The sequence below is a fragment of the Gigantopelta aegis genome, chromosome 12, assembly GCF_016097555.1.
Source record: "Gigantopelta aegis isolate Gae_Host chromosome 12, Gae_host_genome, whole genome shotgun sequence".
Lineage (NCBI taxonomy): Eukaryota > Metazoa > Mollusca > Gastropoda > Neomphalida > Peltospiridae > Gigantopelta > Gigantopelta aegis.
Genome location: NC_054710.1, coordinates 53,136,685 through 53,151,651, shown reverse-complemented (window position 1 = coordinate 53,151,651; position 14,967 = coordinate 53,136,685). Strand labels below are relative to the sequence as shown.

At 42.7% G+C, this 14,967-nt stretch overlaps 1 protein-coding gene across 2 annotated transcripts in view; it reads right to left on the bottom strand.

Moving 5' to 3' along the window:
• Nucleotides 1-14,967, bottom strand: part of LOC121386308 (zinc finger protein 665-like) — an 82,314-nt gene that overhangs the window by 53,119 nt on the left and 14,228 nt on the right. For both annotated transcript variants that reach the window (XM_041517168.1, XM_041517167.1), the window contains exons 2-4: nt 11,236-12,556; nt 4,400-4,756; nt 1,549-2,346 (exon numbers count right to left, since the gene is read on the bottom strand). In XM_041517168.1, the coding sequence (XP_041373102.1) occupies nt 1,549-2,346; nt 4,400-4,756; nt 11,236-12,295 (2,215 nt within the window). In that variant the 5' untranslated portion in view covers nt 12,296-12,556. The remainder of the gene's footprint in view (nt 1-1,548; nt 2,347-4,399; nt 4,757-11,235; nt 12,557-14,967) is intronic.

Sequence of the window (14,967 nt, the reverse complement as noted above, 5' to 3'; positions counted from 1 at the left end):
AAACTGTAAAGGGACTGTCGTCAGTTAAACTGTACAGGGATATATGGAGGATATTTACAAAACAAACTTTAAAGGGACTGTCGTCAGACTGTACAGGGATATATGGAGGATATTTACAAAACGAACTGTAAAGGGACTGTCGTCAGACTGTACAGGGATATATGGAGGATATTTCACCAGGGTTCCACGTCCGATGACATTGTGAAAATTAGTGTGAGCAAATCATGAATTATGTTTTCAGGCCACTGAATGATGCTGTGTATCACTGTTAGATTAATGTATTACAACAGACATAATTAAATATACAGGGCAACCTCTGGCACTCATCAAATTCACCAATTGCAAATTCTAAAAAAGCAGTTGGCAAATTTTATTTTAATTTGGCAGACTAATTTCATGTAATAAATGACATTTTTCATAATATTCACGTATCTGTCAATTTCTGCAATGTTTAAGGTTTAATAAACAATTTGGCGAATGTAGCTCCGATATATTATGTACTATATGCTGGGAATTTTTAAAACAGAAATTGCGAATTTTCAGCGCCACTTTCTTTTGGCAATGGCACTATGGAATTGAATGCAACCACAGTCAACAGAAGGTATGGGGGCCTCACCCATGTTTAATGCATGGACAAAACATGGTACAATTATTTCGACTTGTTGTGTAGCCACTTTGACAATGGTAATTTATTTTGTATTGAAAAATAATATATACTTATTGCTGGCTTACTGTGATGGATATTATTACAGAACATTGCAATGCATGCCTATTTTATCATCCTGCAAAAAACAGGTACATTTGTTTCTCTAGTTCTAAGACTCATTCCTGACGTTGCACGTTTTAAAAAAGTATTATGTAACCACCGGCTCACCAGAGGGCATATTCACTGGAATGGCTGCACCCGTTATATATAATAGCCATCACATTTAACCATTTTATTAATTAAATATACCAATATACTTGTTGATACTAAGCAATAATGAACATGATATATCATTGATATGCCTACCAGGCCAAAAGCCTAGCGCGAGGATCCTTTCAACTGATATGTTATTACAAAACTTGATATATGCATAAAATTTGACTTTTTAATAGACAATTGGGTGAAAAGAAATGGCTGACCCAGAACTAGCCCCGAGTGGAGTCGTTAAAGAAAACAAACTTTAATCTTTAACTGTTACGTGATTTATTAATCATCAACTATTGGATGTCAGACATTTGGTAATTGTGACATATATTCTTAGAAAGGAAACATGCTACATATATCCCATTAGTAGAAAGGGATCTTTTATATACACCATCCCACAGACAAGATAGCACATACCACGGCCTTTGGTATACCAATCGTGGTGCACTGGCTGGAACGAGAAATGGTCCAAGGCCACCGACGGGGATTGATCCTAGACCGACCGTGCATCAAGTGAGTGCTTTACCACTAGGCTACATCCCGCGAAACCGTTATACGCAGTCGTCAACCTGCTACAAAGACAGCAACCTGTGGTCAATCTCTTCAACATTTTAACTAAAAACACTTTGAAGTCTCACCTGTGTGAAGTCTCCGGTGTGAAGTCAGCATCTGCTGCTGTGTGAAGCACTTCCCACATATGTCACACATGTAGGGTTTCTCCCCGGTGTGGGTGCGGTAGTGCTCCTTCAGCGAATGTTCCGTGCGGAGCTGGCGGTGGCAGACGTCACAGACGAACGAGCGGAGCCGCTGACCGTGTTTCTTCCACATGTGTTTCTGGTAGGCCCCCTCCGTCTCGAAGCCGAGCTGGCAGTCCTGGCAGGCGAAGTCCTTGGAGCGACCGGCGTGGGACATCCGGTGGTTTTCCAGCCGGCCCTTGATGAAGAACCCACGCCCACACTGATCACACTTATACGGCATCTGCTCGCTGTGATTGGCACGGAAGTGAACGAACAGCGCGGTCTTCGTCTTGAACGTGGCCACACACACCGTGCAGCTGTGAGTCTCGTGGAACGTGTGCGACTGCATGTGCATCTTGAGGGAGCGTGCGTGAACCAGGCGCTTGCTACACAGTGGGCACTTGAACTCGCGCTGGGCCAGGTGGCGCTTGACGTGCGAGTTCAGGTAGCAGGTGGACGAGAATGCCTTCAGACAGATTCCGCACTTGACAGTCTCGGCCGACCGGGCCGTTGATTTGTCATGGAGTTCCACGTGAGACTTGAGGCTGTCGAAGTCGGTGAAGCCTGCCGACGTACACAGGTTGCAGTGGAACGGCCGCGCTGCGCGGTGGTTGTGGATGTGACCCTCGAGGCTCTTCATGGACGAGAACGACTCACCACACTCGTTACACACGTACGGGTCAGGACAGTCTACAGAACCTGGAAAACATAACATTCGTTACACACGTACGGGTCAGGACAGTCTACAGTACCTGGAAAACATAACACGTTACACACGTACGGGTTGGGACAGTCTACAGAACGTGGAAAACATAACACACGTTACACACGTACGGGACGTGGACAGTGCGTGACTGGTTGAACTGTTACTAATTAACTCACCTTTATCGTGCAGTGCGTTGACTTGGACGTTGAGAGTGTGCGACTGGTTGAATTGTTACTGACTAACTCACCTTTAGCGTGCAGTGCGTTGACGTGGACAGTGTGCGACTGGTTGAATTGTTACTGACTAACTCACCTTTATCGTGCAGTGCGTTGACGTGGACAGTGTGCGACTGGTTGAATTGTTACTGACTAACTCACCTTTATCGTGCAGTGCGTTGACGTGGACAGTGTGCGACTGGTTGAACTGTTACTGACTAACTCACCTTTAGCGTGCTGTGTGTTGACGTGGACAGTGTGTGACTGGTTGAACTGTTACTGACTAACTCACCTTTAGCGTGCTGTGTGTTGACGTGGACAGTGCGTGACTGGTTGAACTGTTACTGACTAACTCACCTTTAGCATGCAGTGCGTTGACGTGGAGAGTGCGTGACTGGTTGAACTGTTACTGGTTGAACTGGTACTGACTAACTCACCTTTAGCGTGCTGTGTGTTGACGTGGACAGTGTGTGACTGGTTGAACTGTTACTGACTAACTCACCTTTAGCGTGCTGTGTGTTGACGTGGACAGTGCGTGACTGGTTGAACTGTTACTGACTAACTCACCTTTAGCATGCAGTGCGTTGACGTGGAGAGTGCGTGACTGGTTGAACTGTTACTGGTTGAACTGGTACTGACTAACTCACCTTTAGCGTGCTGTGTGTTGACGTGGACAGTGCGTGACTGGTTGAACTGTTACTGACTAACTCACCTTTAGCATGCAGTGCATTGACGTGGAGAGTGCGTGACTGGTTGAACTGTTACTGGTTGAACTGGTACTGACTAACTCACCTTTAGCGTGCTGTGTGTTGACTTGGACGTGGAGAGTGCGTGACTGGTTGAACTGTTACTGGTTGAAATGGTACTGACTAACTCACCTTTAGCATGCAGTGCATTGACGTGGACGTGAACAGTGCGTGACTGGTTGAACTGTTACTGGTTGAACTGTTACTGACTAACTCACCTTTAGCGTGCTGTGTGTTGACTTGGACGTGGAGAGTGCGTGACTGGTTGAACTGTTACTGGTTGAAATGGTACTGACTAACTCACCTTTAGCATGCAGTGCATTGACGTGGACATGGACAGTGCATGACTGGTTGAACTGTTACTGACTAACTCACCTTTAGAGTGCAGTGTGTTGACGTGGACAGTGCATGACTGGTTGAACTGTTACTGGTTGAACTGTTACTGACTAACTCACCTTTAGCGTGCTGTGTGTTGACTTGGACGTGGAGAGTGCGTGACTGGTTGAACTGTTACTGGTTGAAATGGTACTGACTAACTCACCTTTAGCATGCAGTGCATTGACGTGGACATGGACAGTGCATGACTGGTTAACTGTTACTGACTAACTCACCTTTAGAGTGCAGTGTGTTGACGTGGACAGTGCATGACTGGTTGAACTGTTACTGACCAACTCACCTTTAGAGTGCAGTGTGTTGACGTGGACAGTGCATGACTGGTTGAACTGTTACTGACTAACTCACCTTTAGAGTGCAGTGTGTTGACGTGGACGTGGACAGTGCGCGACTGGTTGAACTGTTACTGGTTGAACTGTTACTGACTAACTCACCTTTAGCGTGCAGTGTGTTGATGTGGACAGTGCGTGACTGGTTGAACTGTTACTGACTAACTTCTCTTTAGCGTGCAGTGTGTTGACGTGGATGTGGACAGTGCATGACTGGTTGAACTGTTACTAACTAACTTCTCTTTAGTGTGCAGTGTGTTGACGTGGACAGTGTGTGACTGGCTGAACTATTACTAACTCACCTTTAGCATGCAGTGTGTTGACGTGGACAGTGTGTGACTGGCTGAACTGTTACTAACTCACCTTTAGCATGCAGTGCGTTGACGTGGACGTGGAGAGTGCGTGACTGGTTGAAGCGCTGCTGACACACGGCGCACTGATACGCTCCGTCGCCGAGGTGACCGGCCACGTGTTTCTCCAGCAGCGCCAGCGTGTTGAAGTTCTTACTGCACTTGTTACACGACAAGATGGCCGCCCGCGCGGTCAGCCGGTAACCCTTGACGTGCAGCTTGAGCGAGTGCGCTTTCATGAACGACTGGCTGCAGTGGTTACACCTGAATGGACGCTTCCCCGTGTGAACGTGGTTGTGCTGGTCCAGCAGGCGCATGTTGGCGAACACCGCCGAACACAGGTGGCACTGGAAGGCGTTCAGTGTGGGAGCTGCAATGAAAATAGAAACGTATTATAAACATGACCGGACCGAACACTGGAAGGCGTTCACTGTGGGAGCTGCAATCGAAATATAACCAACGTATTACTTAAACATGCATCATCATGGGTCACATTTTATCTGATGTTGTTTGTTTTTTAGTACAGGAAGTGTTGGCTTCAGGGCACCAAGGCCAAACTAGTCGCTAGCATGTTTAGTTACTAAAAACTGAGATTCAAAAATTTCAATTGTAAATTCTGATTTATTTCGCGAGATGAACCAAACTATCAATTCTTTTGCAAATGTTTAATATTAATTATCGCAATTAATGCAACAAATATACAACAGATAACATGGAAAGGGCATGGTGGCAAACCTGGTAGGGCGCTATAGCATTGTTCAACAAATATACAACAGATAACATGGAAAGGGCATGGTGGCAAACCTGGAAGGGCGCTATAGCATTGTTCAACAAATATACAACAGATAACATGGAAAGGGCATGGTGGCAAACCTGGTAGGGCGCTATAGCATTGTTCAACAAATATACAACAGATAACATGGAAAGGGCATGGTAGCAAACCTGGTAGGGCGCTATAGCATTGTTCAACAAATATACAACAGATAACATGGAAAGGGCATGGTGGCAAACCTGGTAGGGCGCTATAGCATTGTTCAACAACATCCGATTGTCAGGGCACAGGAGGGCACAGGAGGGCACAGGAGGCAAGCACAGGACTTGCTCACACTGAAATGGTTTTACTTGTCAAGTACGTTCATTGATAAACTTCAGTGAAAGCTCAACCTGAAGGGATATTTTGCTCAGCCAGCATTAAGTTCATATATATATATATATATATATATATATATATATATTACAGTCAATGTGTAAAACCAGGCAATCTGTAGAATGCAAGAAAATTTCAGCCAATCTGTAAAGTAACTGATTCATTCAGGCAATCTGTATATATTGCCTAAATATTTCAGGCAATATACACATTGCCCGACTTTTCAAGGTAATTTCTAGACACTTTGCCTGAAATGAAAGATACATATACATGTATAGTTATTCTGTTGCTGTGATCTAACCCTCGTACCTGTATTTTGAATGACGTGTACATACAGTTGTATACTGTGATCTAACGACGTGTACATACAGTTGTATACCTGTGATCTAACCCTCGTACCTGTATTTTGAATGGCGTGTACATACAGTTGTATACCTGTGATCTAACCCTCGTACCTGTATTTTGAATGACATATACATAGAGTTGTATACCTGTGATCTAACCCTCGTACCTGTATTTTGAATGACATATACATAGAGTTGTATACCTGTGATCTAACCCTCGTACCTGTATTTTGAATGACATATACATACAGTTGTATACCTGTGATCTAACCCTCGTACCTGTATTTTGAATGACATATACATACAGTTGTATACCTGTGATCTAACCCTCGTACCTGTATTTTGAATGACATATACATAGAGTTGTATACCTGTGATCTAACCCTCGTACCTGTATTTTGAATGACGTGTACATACAGTTGTATACCTGTGATCTAACCCTCGTACCTGTATTTTGAATGACATATACATAGAGTTGTATACCTGTGATCTAACCCTCGTACCTGTATTTTGAATGACATATACATACAGTTGTATACCTGTGATCTAACCCTCGTACCTGTATTTTGAATGACATATACATAGAGTTGTATACCTGTGATCTAACCCTCGTACCTGTATTTTGAATGACGTGTACATACAGTTGTATACCTGTGATCTAACCCTCGTACCTGTATTTTGAATGACATATACATACAGTTGTATACCTGTGATCTAACCCTCGTACCTGTATTTTGAATGACATATACATACAGTTGTATACGTGTGATCTAACCCTCGTACCTGTATTTTGAATGACATATATATATATATACAGTTGTATACCTGTGATCTAACACTGGCACTTTACTTTGAATGATGGGTACATACCGTTGTATACCTGTGATCTAACCCTCGTACCTGTATTTTGAATGACGTGTATATACAGTTGTATACCTGTGATCTAACACTGGTACCTGTATTTTGAATGATGGGTACATACAGTTGTATTAGTAGTTGTATACCTGTGATCTAAACCTCGTACCTGTATTTTGAATGACATACATACAGTTGTATACCTGTGATCTAACACTGGTACCTGTATTTTGAATGATGGGTACATACAGTTGTATACCTGTGATCTAACCCTCGTACCTGTATTTTGAATGACATACATACAGTTGTATACCTGTGATCTAACACTGGTACCTGTATTTTGAATGATGGGTACATACAGTTGTATACCTGTGATCTAACACTGGTACCTGTATTTTGAATGATGGGTACATACAGTTGTATACCTGTGATCTAACCCTCGTACCTGTATTTTGAATGACATACATACAGTTGTATACCTGTGATCTAACACTGGTACCTGTATTTTGAATGATGGGTACATACAGTTGTATACCTGTGATCTAACACTGGTACCTGTATTTTGAATGACATACATACAGTTGTATACCTGTGATCTAACACTGGTACCTGTATTTTGAATGATGGGTACATACAGTTGTATACCTGTGATCTAACCCTCATACCTGTATTTTGAATGACATATACATACAGTTGTATACCTGTGATCTAACCCTCGTACCTGTATTTTGAATGACATATACATACAGTTGTATACGTGTGATCTAACCCTCGTACCTGTATTTTGAATGACATATATATATATATACAGTTGTATACCTGTGATCTAACACTGGCACTTTACTTTGAATGATGGGTACATACCGTTGTATACCTGTGATCTAACCCTCGTACCTGTATTTTGAATGACGTGTATATACAGTTGTATACCTGTGATCTAACACTGGTACCTGTATTTTGAATGATGGGTACATACAGTTGTATTAGTAGTTGTATACCTGTGATCTAAACCTCGTACCTGTATTTTGAATGACATACATACAGTTGTATACCTGTGATCTAACACTGGTACCTGTATTTTGAATGATGGGTACATACAGTTGTATACCTGTGATCTAACCCTCGTACCTGTATTTTGAATGACATACATACAGTTGTATACCTGTGATCTAACACTGGTACCTGTATTTTGAATGATGGGTACATACAGTTGTATACCTGTGATCTAACACTGGTACCTGTATTTTGAATGATGGGTACATACAGTTGTATACCTGTGATCTAACCCTCGTACCTGTATTTTGAATGACATACATACAGTTGTATACCTGTGATCTAACACTGGTACCTGTATTTTGAATGATGGGTACATACAGTTGTATACCTGTGATCTAACACTGGTACCTGTATTTTGAATGACATACATACAGTTGTATACCTGTGATCTAACACTGGTACCTGTATTTTGAATGATGGGTACATACAGTTGTATACCTGTGATCTAACCCTCATACCTGTATTTTGAATGACATACATACAGTTGTATACCTGTGATCTAACACTGGTACCTGTATTTTGAATGATGGGTACATACAGTTGTATACCTGTGATCTAACACTGGTACCAGTATTTTGAATGATGGGTACATACAGTTGTATGTACCAGTGAGTGAAATGTGTGAGGTCCATGTAAATATTATAATGTATACCTTTCACTAATGTGTTTTATTCTGTACATAATTGTTTATTTTACCTTTAATTAATGTTTTATTCGTTTACTAGGTTTTTCCCGTATAGAATATACTATACGGGCAAAGCCCAAGTGATGCTTCCCGCCAACGATTGGGGTGAATTGTCCGTGCAGGTGTTTAGACCAATCGCTAAAGTTTATTGAGTAGTGATCACTATTTTAAGATCACGTGACAGACACTACTGTAATAATTATTTTGGTAAAGACGTTCTTTTCACTGCTCCGCTCTGTTTAATTTCTTTCCATTTCTGTACCATGTGCACTGTACACATAAGGTAAGACTAACAAGCATGTTATAATATAATTATAATATAACATAGTATTTATAACCAGTACGTACTTTTATATGTACATTAAAAGCGTTTTGATTAAAAGCTACATGTAGTAAACATGTGTTGTAATAAAAGAATGGTAAAGTTGTTTAATAGTAAGCTTACTAATAAATATAAAACCAACTAAAGTTATATAATGTTACTATATATAATAACTCATATTTTAAAGTAATATATATGAATTAGTTATTTTCTTAGTTAATTGTGTATAAAAGTGTACAGTTAACGTTTAAAGTTATTCATGGCAGCCATATTGGAATAATGATATTTACATGATAACTTATGTCATTTTATTTGTTCTAGGCTGGAATTATGTAACATGAACTCTTCAGTTACTGACCATTTTGCCCACAGCAAAGGTGTGTAGTGTAATGTAATGTACTGTATTTGTATTGTGTGTAGTAGTTGTCATATAACACACGTGCTTCGTATGCCGCACGTACGTTTCATGAGCACCTGGCCAGTGCAACTGAATCATATGTGTGTCATATAAAAGATTATTGGATTGTTTGTGGTGTATTCCATCACTGGAGATTTATATATTGGATTATACTAATAAGTATTAATATACTGGTATAATAGATGCGTATTTCCATATATGATAGATGGGTTAATTACTTAATATAAATATATAACAGATGCCCTTTCCAATTAAGCGTTACGCATTTTATTTACATTTATTCATTTAGTATTTTATTTTGGTAGCGAGTACATTAAGGGAAGTTAAGTTGGTATAATTACCCAGGTATTGAATAAAGGCAGATCATGCAATATATGTTATTTATATGCCTTGATATAATTCAATCATCTTTGAATTATGAATCATGTTTATGATTGAATGTTGATTGAGTTTTATGGGTGTATTTTAACTATTTAAGCCTGTGATATTTATTATTGTTTATTGTCTTTACAGGGTCGTTTTGTTTTGTTTCCCTTGTACGAATAAACTGTGAACCCTTCCGGTAACTCGTGTTTGTCATCATTGAGAGTACCGTTATATGTATACCTGTGATCTAACACTCGTACCTGTATCTTGAATGACATATACATACAGTTGTATACCTGTGATCTAACCCTCGTACCTGTATTTTGAATGACGTGTACATACAGTTGTATACCTGTGATCTAACCCTCGTACCTGTATTTTGAATGACATATACATACAGTTGTATACCTGTGATCTAACCCTCGTACCTGTATCTTGAATGACGTGTACATACAGTTGTATACCTGTGATCTAACCCTCGTACCTGTATCTTGAATGACGTGTACATACAGTTGTATACCTGTGATCTAACCCTCGTACCTGTATCTTGACGTGTACATACAGTTGTATGCTGTGATCTAACCCTCGTACCTGTATTTTGAATGACGTGTACATAGAGTTGTATACCTGTGATCTAACCCTCGTACCTGTATTTTGAATGACGTGTACATACAGATGTATACCTGTGATCTAACCCTCGTACCTGTATTTTGAATGACGTGTACATACAGTTGTATACCTGTGATCTAACCCTCGTACCTGTATTTTGAATGACGTGTACATACAGATGTATACCTGTCATCTAACCCTCGTACCTGTATTTTGAATGACGTGTACATACAGTTGTATACCTGTCATCTAACCCTCGTACCTGTATTTTGAATGACGTGTACATACAGTTGTATACCTGTGATCTAACCCTCGTACCTGTATTTTGAATGACGTGTACATACAGTTGTATACCTGTGATCTAACCCTCGTACCTGTATTTTGAATGACGTGTACATACAGTTGTATGTACCTGTGATATAACCCTCGTACCTGTATTTTGAATGACGTGTACATACAGTTGTATGTACCTGTGATCTAACCCTCGTACCTGTATTTTGAATGACGTGTACATACAGTTGTATGTACCTGTGATCTAACCCTCGTACCTGTATTTTGAATGACGTGTACATACAGTTGTATACCTGTGATCTAACCCTCGTACCTGTATTTTGAATGACGTGTACATACAGTTGTATACCTGTGATCTAACCCTCGTACCTGTATTTTGAATGACGTGTACATACAGTTGTATACCTGTGATCTAACCCTGGTACCTGTATTTTGAATGACGTGTACATACAGTTGTATACCTGTGATCTAACCCTCGTACCTGTATTTTGAATGACGTGTACATACAGTTGTATACCTGTGATCTAACCCTGTATTTTGAATGACGTGTACATACAGTTGTATACCTGTGATCTAACCCTCGTACCTGTATTTTGAATGACGTGTACATACAGATGTATACCTGTGATCTAACCCTCGTACCTGTATTTTGAATGACGTGTACATACAGTTGTATGTACCTGTGATCTAACCCTCGTACCTGTATTTTGAATGACGTGTACATACAGTTGTATACCTGTGATCTAACCCTCATACCTGTGTTTTTCACGACGTGTGTCGACACGTGCCGTCTGAGTGCCACTGAGAACCGGAACCTGGCCCCGCATATTTTACACCGATAGAGTTTCTCCGCTTCATGGGACTTCACGTGGCGCTTCAGCTCACTCAGAGACGAGAATTCCTCCTTGCAGATTTTACACATGACAGGGCTGAGCCTGTCGCTCGTTTCGACTGGCTCCAGATCCACTTCCACTTTCAGGGACCCGTCGCGCGCATCACTGAAGGGAAGATCACCTGTTGTAAACCCGCCATTGTTATCTGTCGCTGACTCGTTCTGCTCCTGTTTCACTTCACGTATCAAACCAACAAACCCTCGGACGGGCTTTGTGTTTGTATGAACATCTCCGAATTTGTCGTCAGAGTTGATTGTGTCCATGTGATCTTCATCAGCGCTGAATGAATCTGCATCCGAGTTGCCTGCGCTCGAGTCTCCAGTGTGTTTAGAGTCGGCCGTCAGCTGCAAACTAGAAGCAGTAGGAGCATCAGTAGTCGATCCTGGCTGAAGAGTCTTGGCTAGTAAACCACAAGCTGACATTGGCACGGACGTCACTCCGAAACTCACCTCCAAGTTGTTGATGGAAGCGTCGTCGAGACTGTCCTCGGACGGAGAGTTCGGTACACGCAAGTTGTTCGGGACACACGAGTCATTCGGGACACACGAGTCGTTCGGAGACTCGGACACGGACCTTTCTTCCTTGTCGGTTTGCTGCTGGTCCACGTGACTCATTAAATGAGACTCCAAACCGGCGGCAGACGGCATGATGATGCGGCAGACTCCACACATGAACGAGGCGTGCGCGGAGACCATGTGCTGCCTCAACGCACCCAGCAGCGGGAACGTCTGCTCACAGACGAGACACGTGGCTCGTGTGTGGCGCAGCAGGTGAGTCTGCAGGGACGACAGCGACGCGAACGTCTCCTGACAACCACAACACCGGATCTCTGAGTGAGTCAGCAGGTGAGTCACGTACGCAGGCTTCGTGTGTACGGCCTTGTGACACACGACGCACACATGCTTTCTCTTACGCTCCCCCATCGTCTCAAACACACACCAGTCACCGAGTGAGATACAACACTAATTTAAATGCATGTTTTCTCCATCAACTCCACCACTGCTTGGTGTCAGGTTTACTGTGGAACAAATCAACAACAATTAGATTGCCGTATGTCAGTCTTTCTGATCCGTGGACATTTTATGAACTTGATTGTTTGCTGTGCTGCTTGATTTCCAGACAAACAATTGACATCTTAGGACACCTCATGACAGTACTGCGGTATCTGTGCAGGCTTTGTCAGTCTGAAATAAGAAAACAAAATTAACTCTTTTTTTAATCTAACACAATTTTAGAGTGAAAAATAAAGTGTCAAAACGAGACTACATGTAACTTAAGGGTGAAAACTAGCCGGTACCTCAGTATTAGCCACACAGACCTCCTAATGACTGTAAAAACCCCAGGCCAGTGCTAAAAACAGCCCTGCATGGTAATGAGCGTTGGGTGCTGAATTAGCGTAGGGGGTTACATTTTTTTCAGATGTAATTAAACGTAGGGTGCTGAATAATCGTAGACACCGACATTTTTTCACAAATTTAATAAACGTAGGTGTACGTTTATTTGGCACTCGAGAGTATGTATTTGATAGCTTGGCTTTGCCAACATTCCATCAATATATACTGCCGGCCTGGCAGTGTTCTCACTGGGTAAGAATTAAAGGGGGCAGCTTTGCAACCCTCCCTCCAACCCTTCCAATAAAATAAAAAATTAATCAAAAGGAAAGCTTGCTCTATATATGATTGTTGATTGTATAAAAATATTTCATTGCTTGAAACTCGCCAAAATATATGGTGGCCCCAAAAAAAGTATCCGGGTCACTACAATTTCATTTTCAGTGGCCCAAATGTGGTTTAGGTAGCCCAAACACTAAATATTCATATTTCAGGTTTTAAGCAGAATGTTTAAATAACAGGACAGGGTTTCTGCCAGAGGGTAAAATTTTGTTGCAGATTTTTTTTTTTAAGTTAACCTTTTGACAAAACTAATTACTTTTATCATTACTTATAATTTTCTTAACCCTAACCCTAAACTTGACCCATTTTCTTAACCCTAAACGTGACCCATTTTCTTAACCCTAACCCTAAACGTGACCCATTTTCTTAACCCTAACCCTAAACATGACCCATTTTCTTTCTGGGGGAGGCAGGGCTAGTGCTGGCACTCGCCAGTTTTGAAGAACAGCTACATGTAGCTAGGCAACAAATCACATGATCGAATTGACAGCTGTGATCAATCAGTGACCAGACCTTACTTGGGGTGGGTGGGGTGTTCAGTGCTGTGATCAATCAGTGACCAAGCCTTACTTGGGGTGGGTGTGGTGTTCAGTGCTGTGATCAATCAGTGACCAGACCTTACTTGGGGTGGGTGGGGTGTTCAGTGCTGTGATCAATCAGTGACCGGACCTTACTTGGGGTGGGTGGGGTGTTCAGTGCTGTGATCAATCAGTGACCGGACCTTACTTGGGGTGGGTGTGGTGTTCAGTGCTGTGATCAATCAGTGACCGGACCTTACTTGGGGTGGGTGAGGTGTTCAGTGCTGTGATCAATCAGTTACCTAGCCTTACTTGGGGTGGGTGAGGTGTTCAGTGCTGTGATCAATCAGTTACCTAGCCTTACTTGGGGTGGGTGTGGTGTTCAGTGCTGTGATCAATCAGTGACCGGACCTTACTTGGGGTGGGTGGGGTGTTCAGTGCTGTGATCAATCAGTGACCAAGCCTTACTTGAGGTGGGTGTGGTGTTCAGTGCTGTGATCAATCAGTGACCAAGCCTTACTTGGGGTGGGTGTGGTGTTCAGTGCTGTGATCAATCAGTGACCTAGCCTTACTTGGGGTGGGTGGGGTGTTCAGTGCTGTGATCAATCAGTGACCGGGCCGTACTTGGGGTGGGTGGGGTGTTCAGTGCTGTGATCAATCAGTGACCGGGCCTTACTTGGGGTGGGTGGGGTGTTCAGTGCTGTGATCAATCAGTGACCGGACCTTACTTGGGGTGGGTGGGGTGTTCAGTGCTGTGATCAATCAGTGACCGGACCTTACTTGGGGTGGGTGGGGTGTTCAGTGCTGTGATCAATCAGTGACCGGACCTTACTTGGGGTGGGTGGGGGTGCTCAGTGCTGTGATCAATCAGTGACCGGGCTTTACTTGGGGTGGGTGGGGTGTTCAGTGCTGTGATCAATCAGTGACCGGACCTTACTTGGGGTGGGTGTGATGTTCAGTGCTGTGATCAATCAGTGACCAAGCCTTACTTGGGGTGGGTGTGGTGTTCAGTGCTGTGATCAATCAGTTACCTAGCCTTACTTGGGGTGGGTGGGGTGTTCAGTGCTGTGATCAATCAGTGACCGGGCCTTACTTGGAGTGGGTGAGGTGTTCAGTGCTGTGATCAATCAGTGACCTAGCCTTACTTGGGGTGGGTGGGGTGTTCAGTGCTGTGATCAATCAGTGACCGGGCCTTACTTGGGGTGGGTGAGGTGTTCAGTGCTGTGATCAATCAGTGACCGGGCCTTACTTGGAGTGGGTGAGGTGTTCAGTGCTGTGATCAATCAGTTACCTAGCCTTACTTGGGGTGGGTGGGGTGTTCAGTGCTGTGATCAATCAGTGACCTAGCCTTACTTGGGGTGGGTGGGGTGTTCAGTGCTGTGATCAATCAGTGACCGGGCCTTA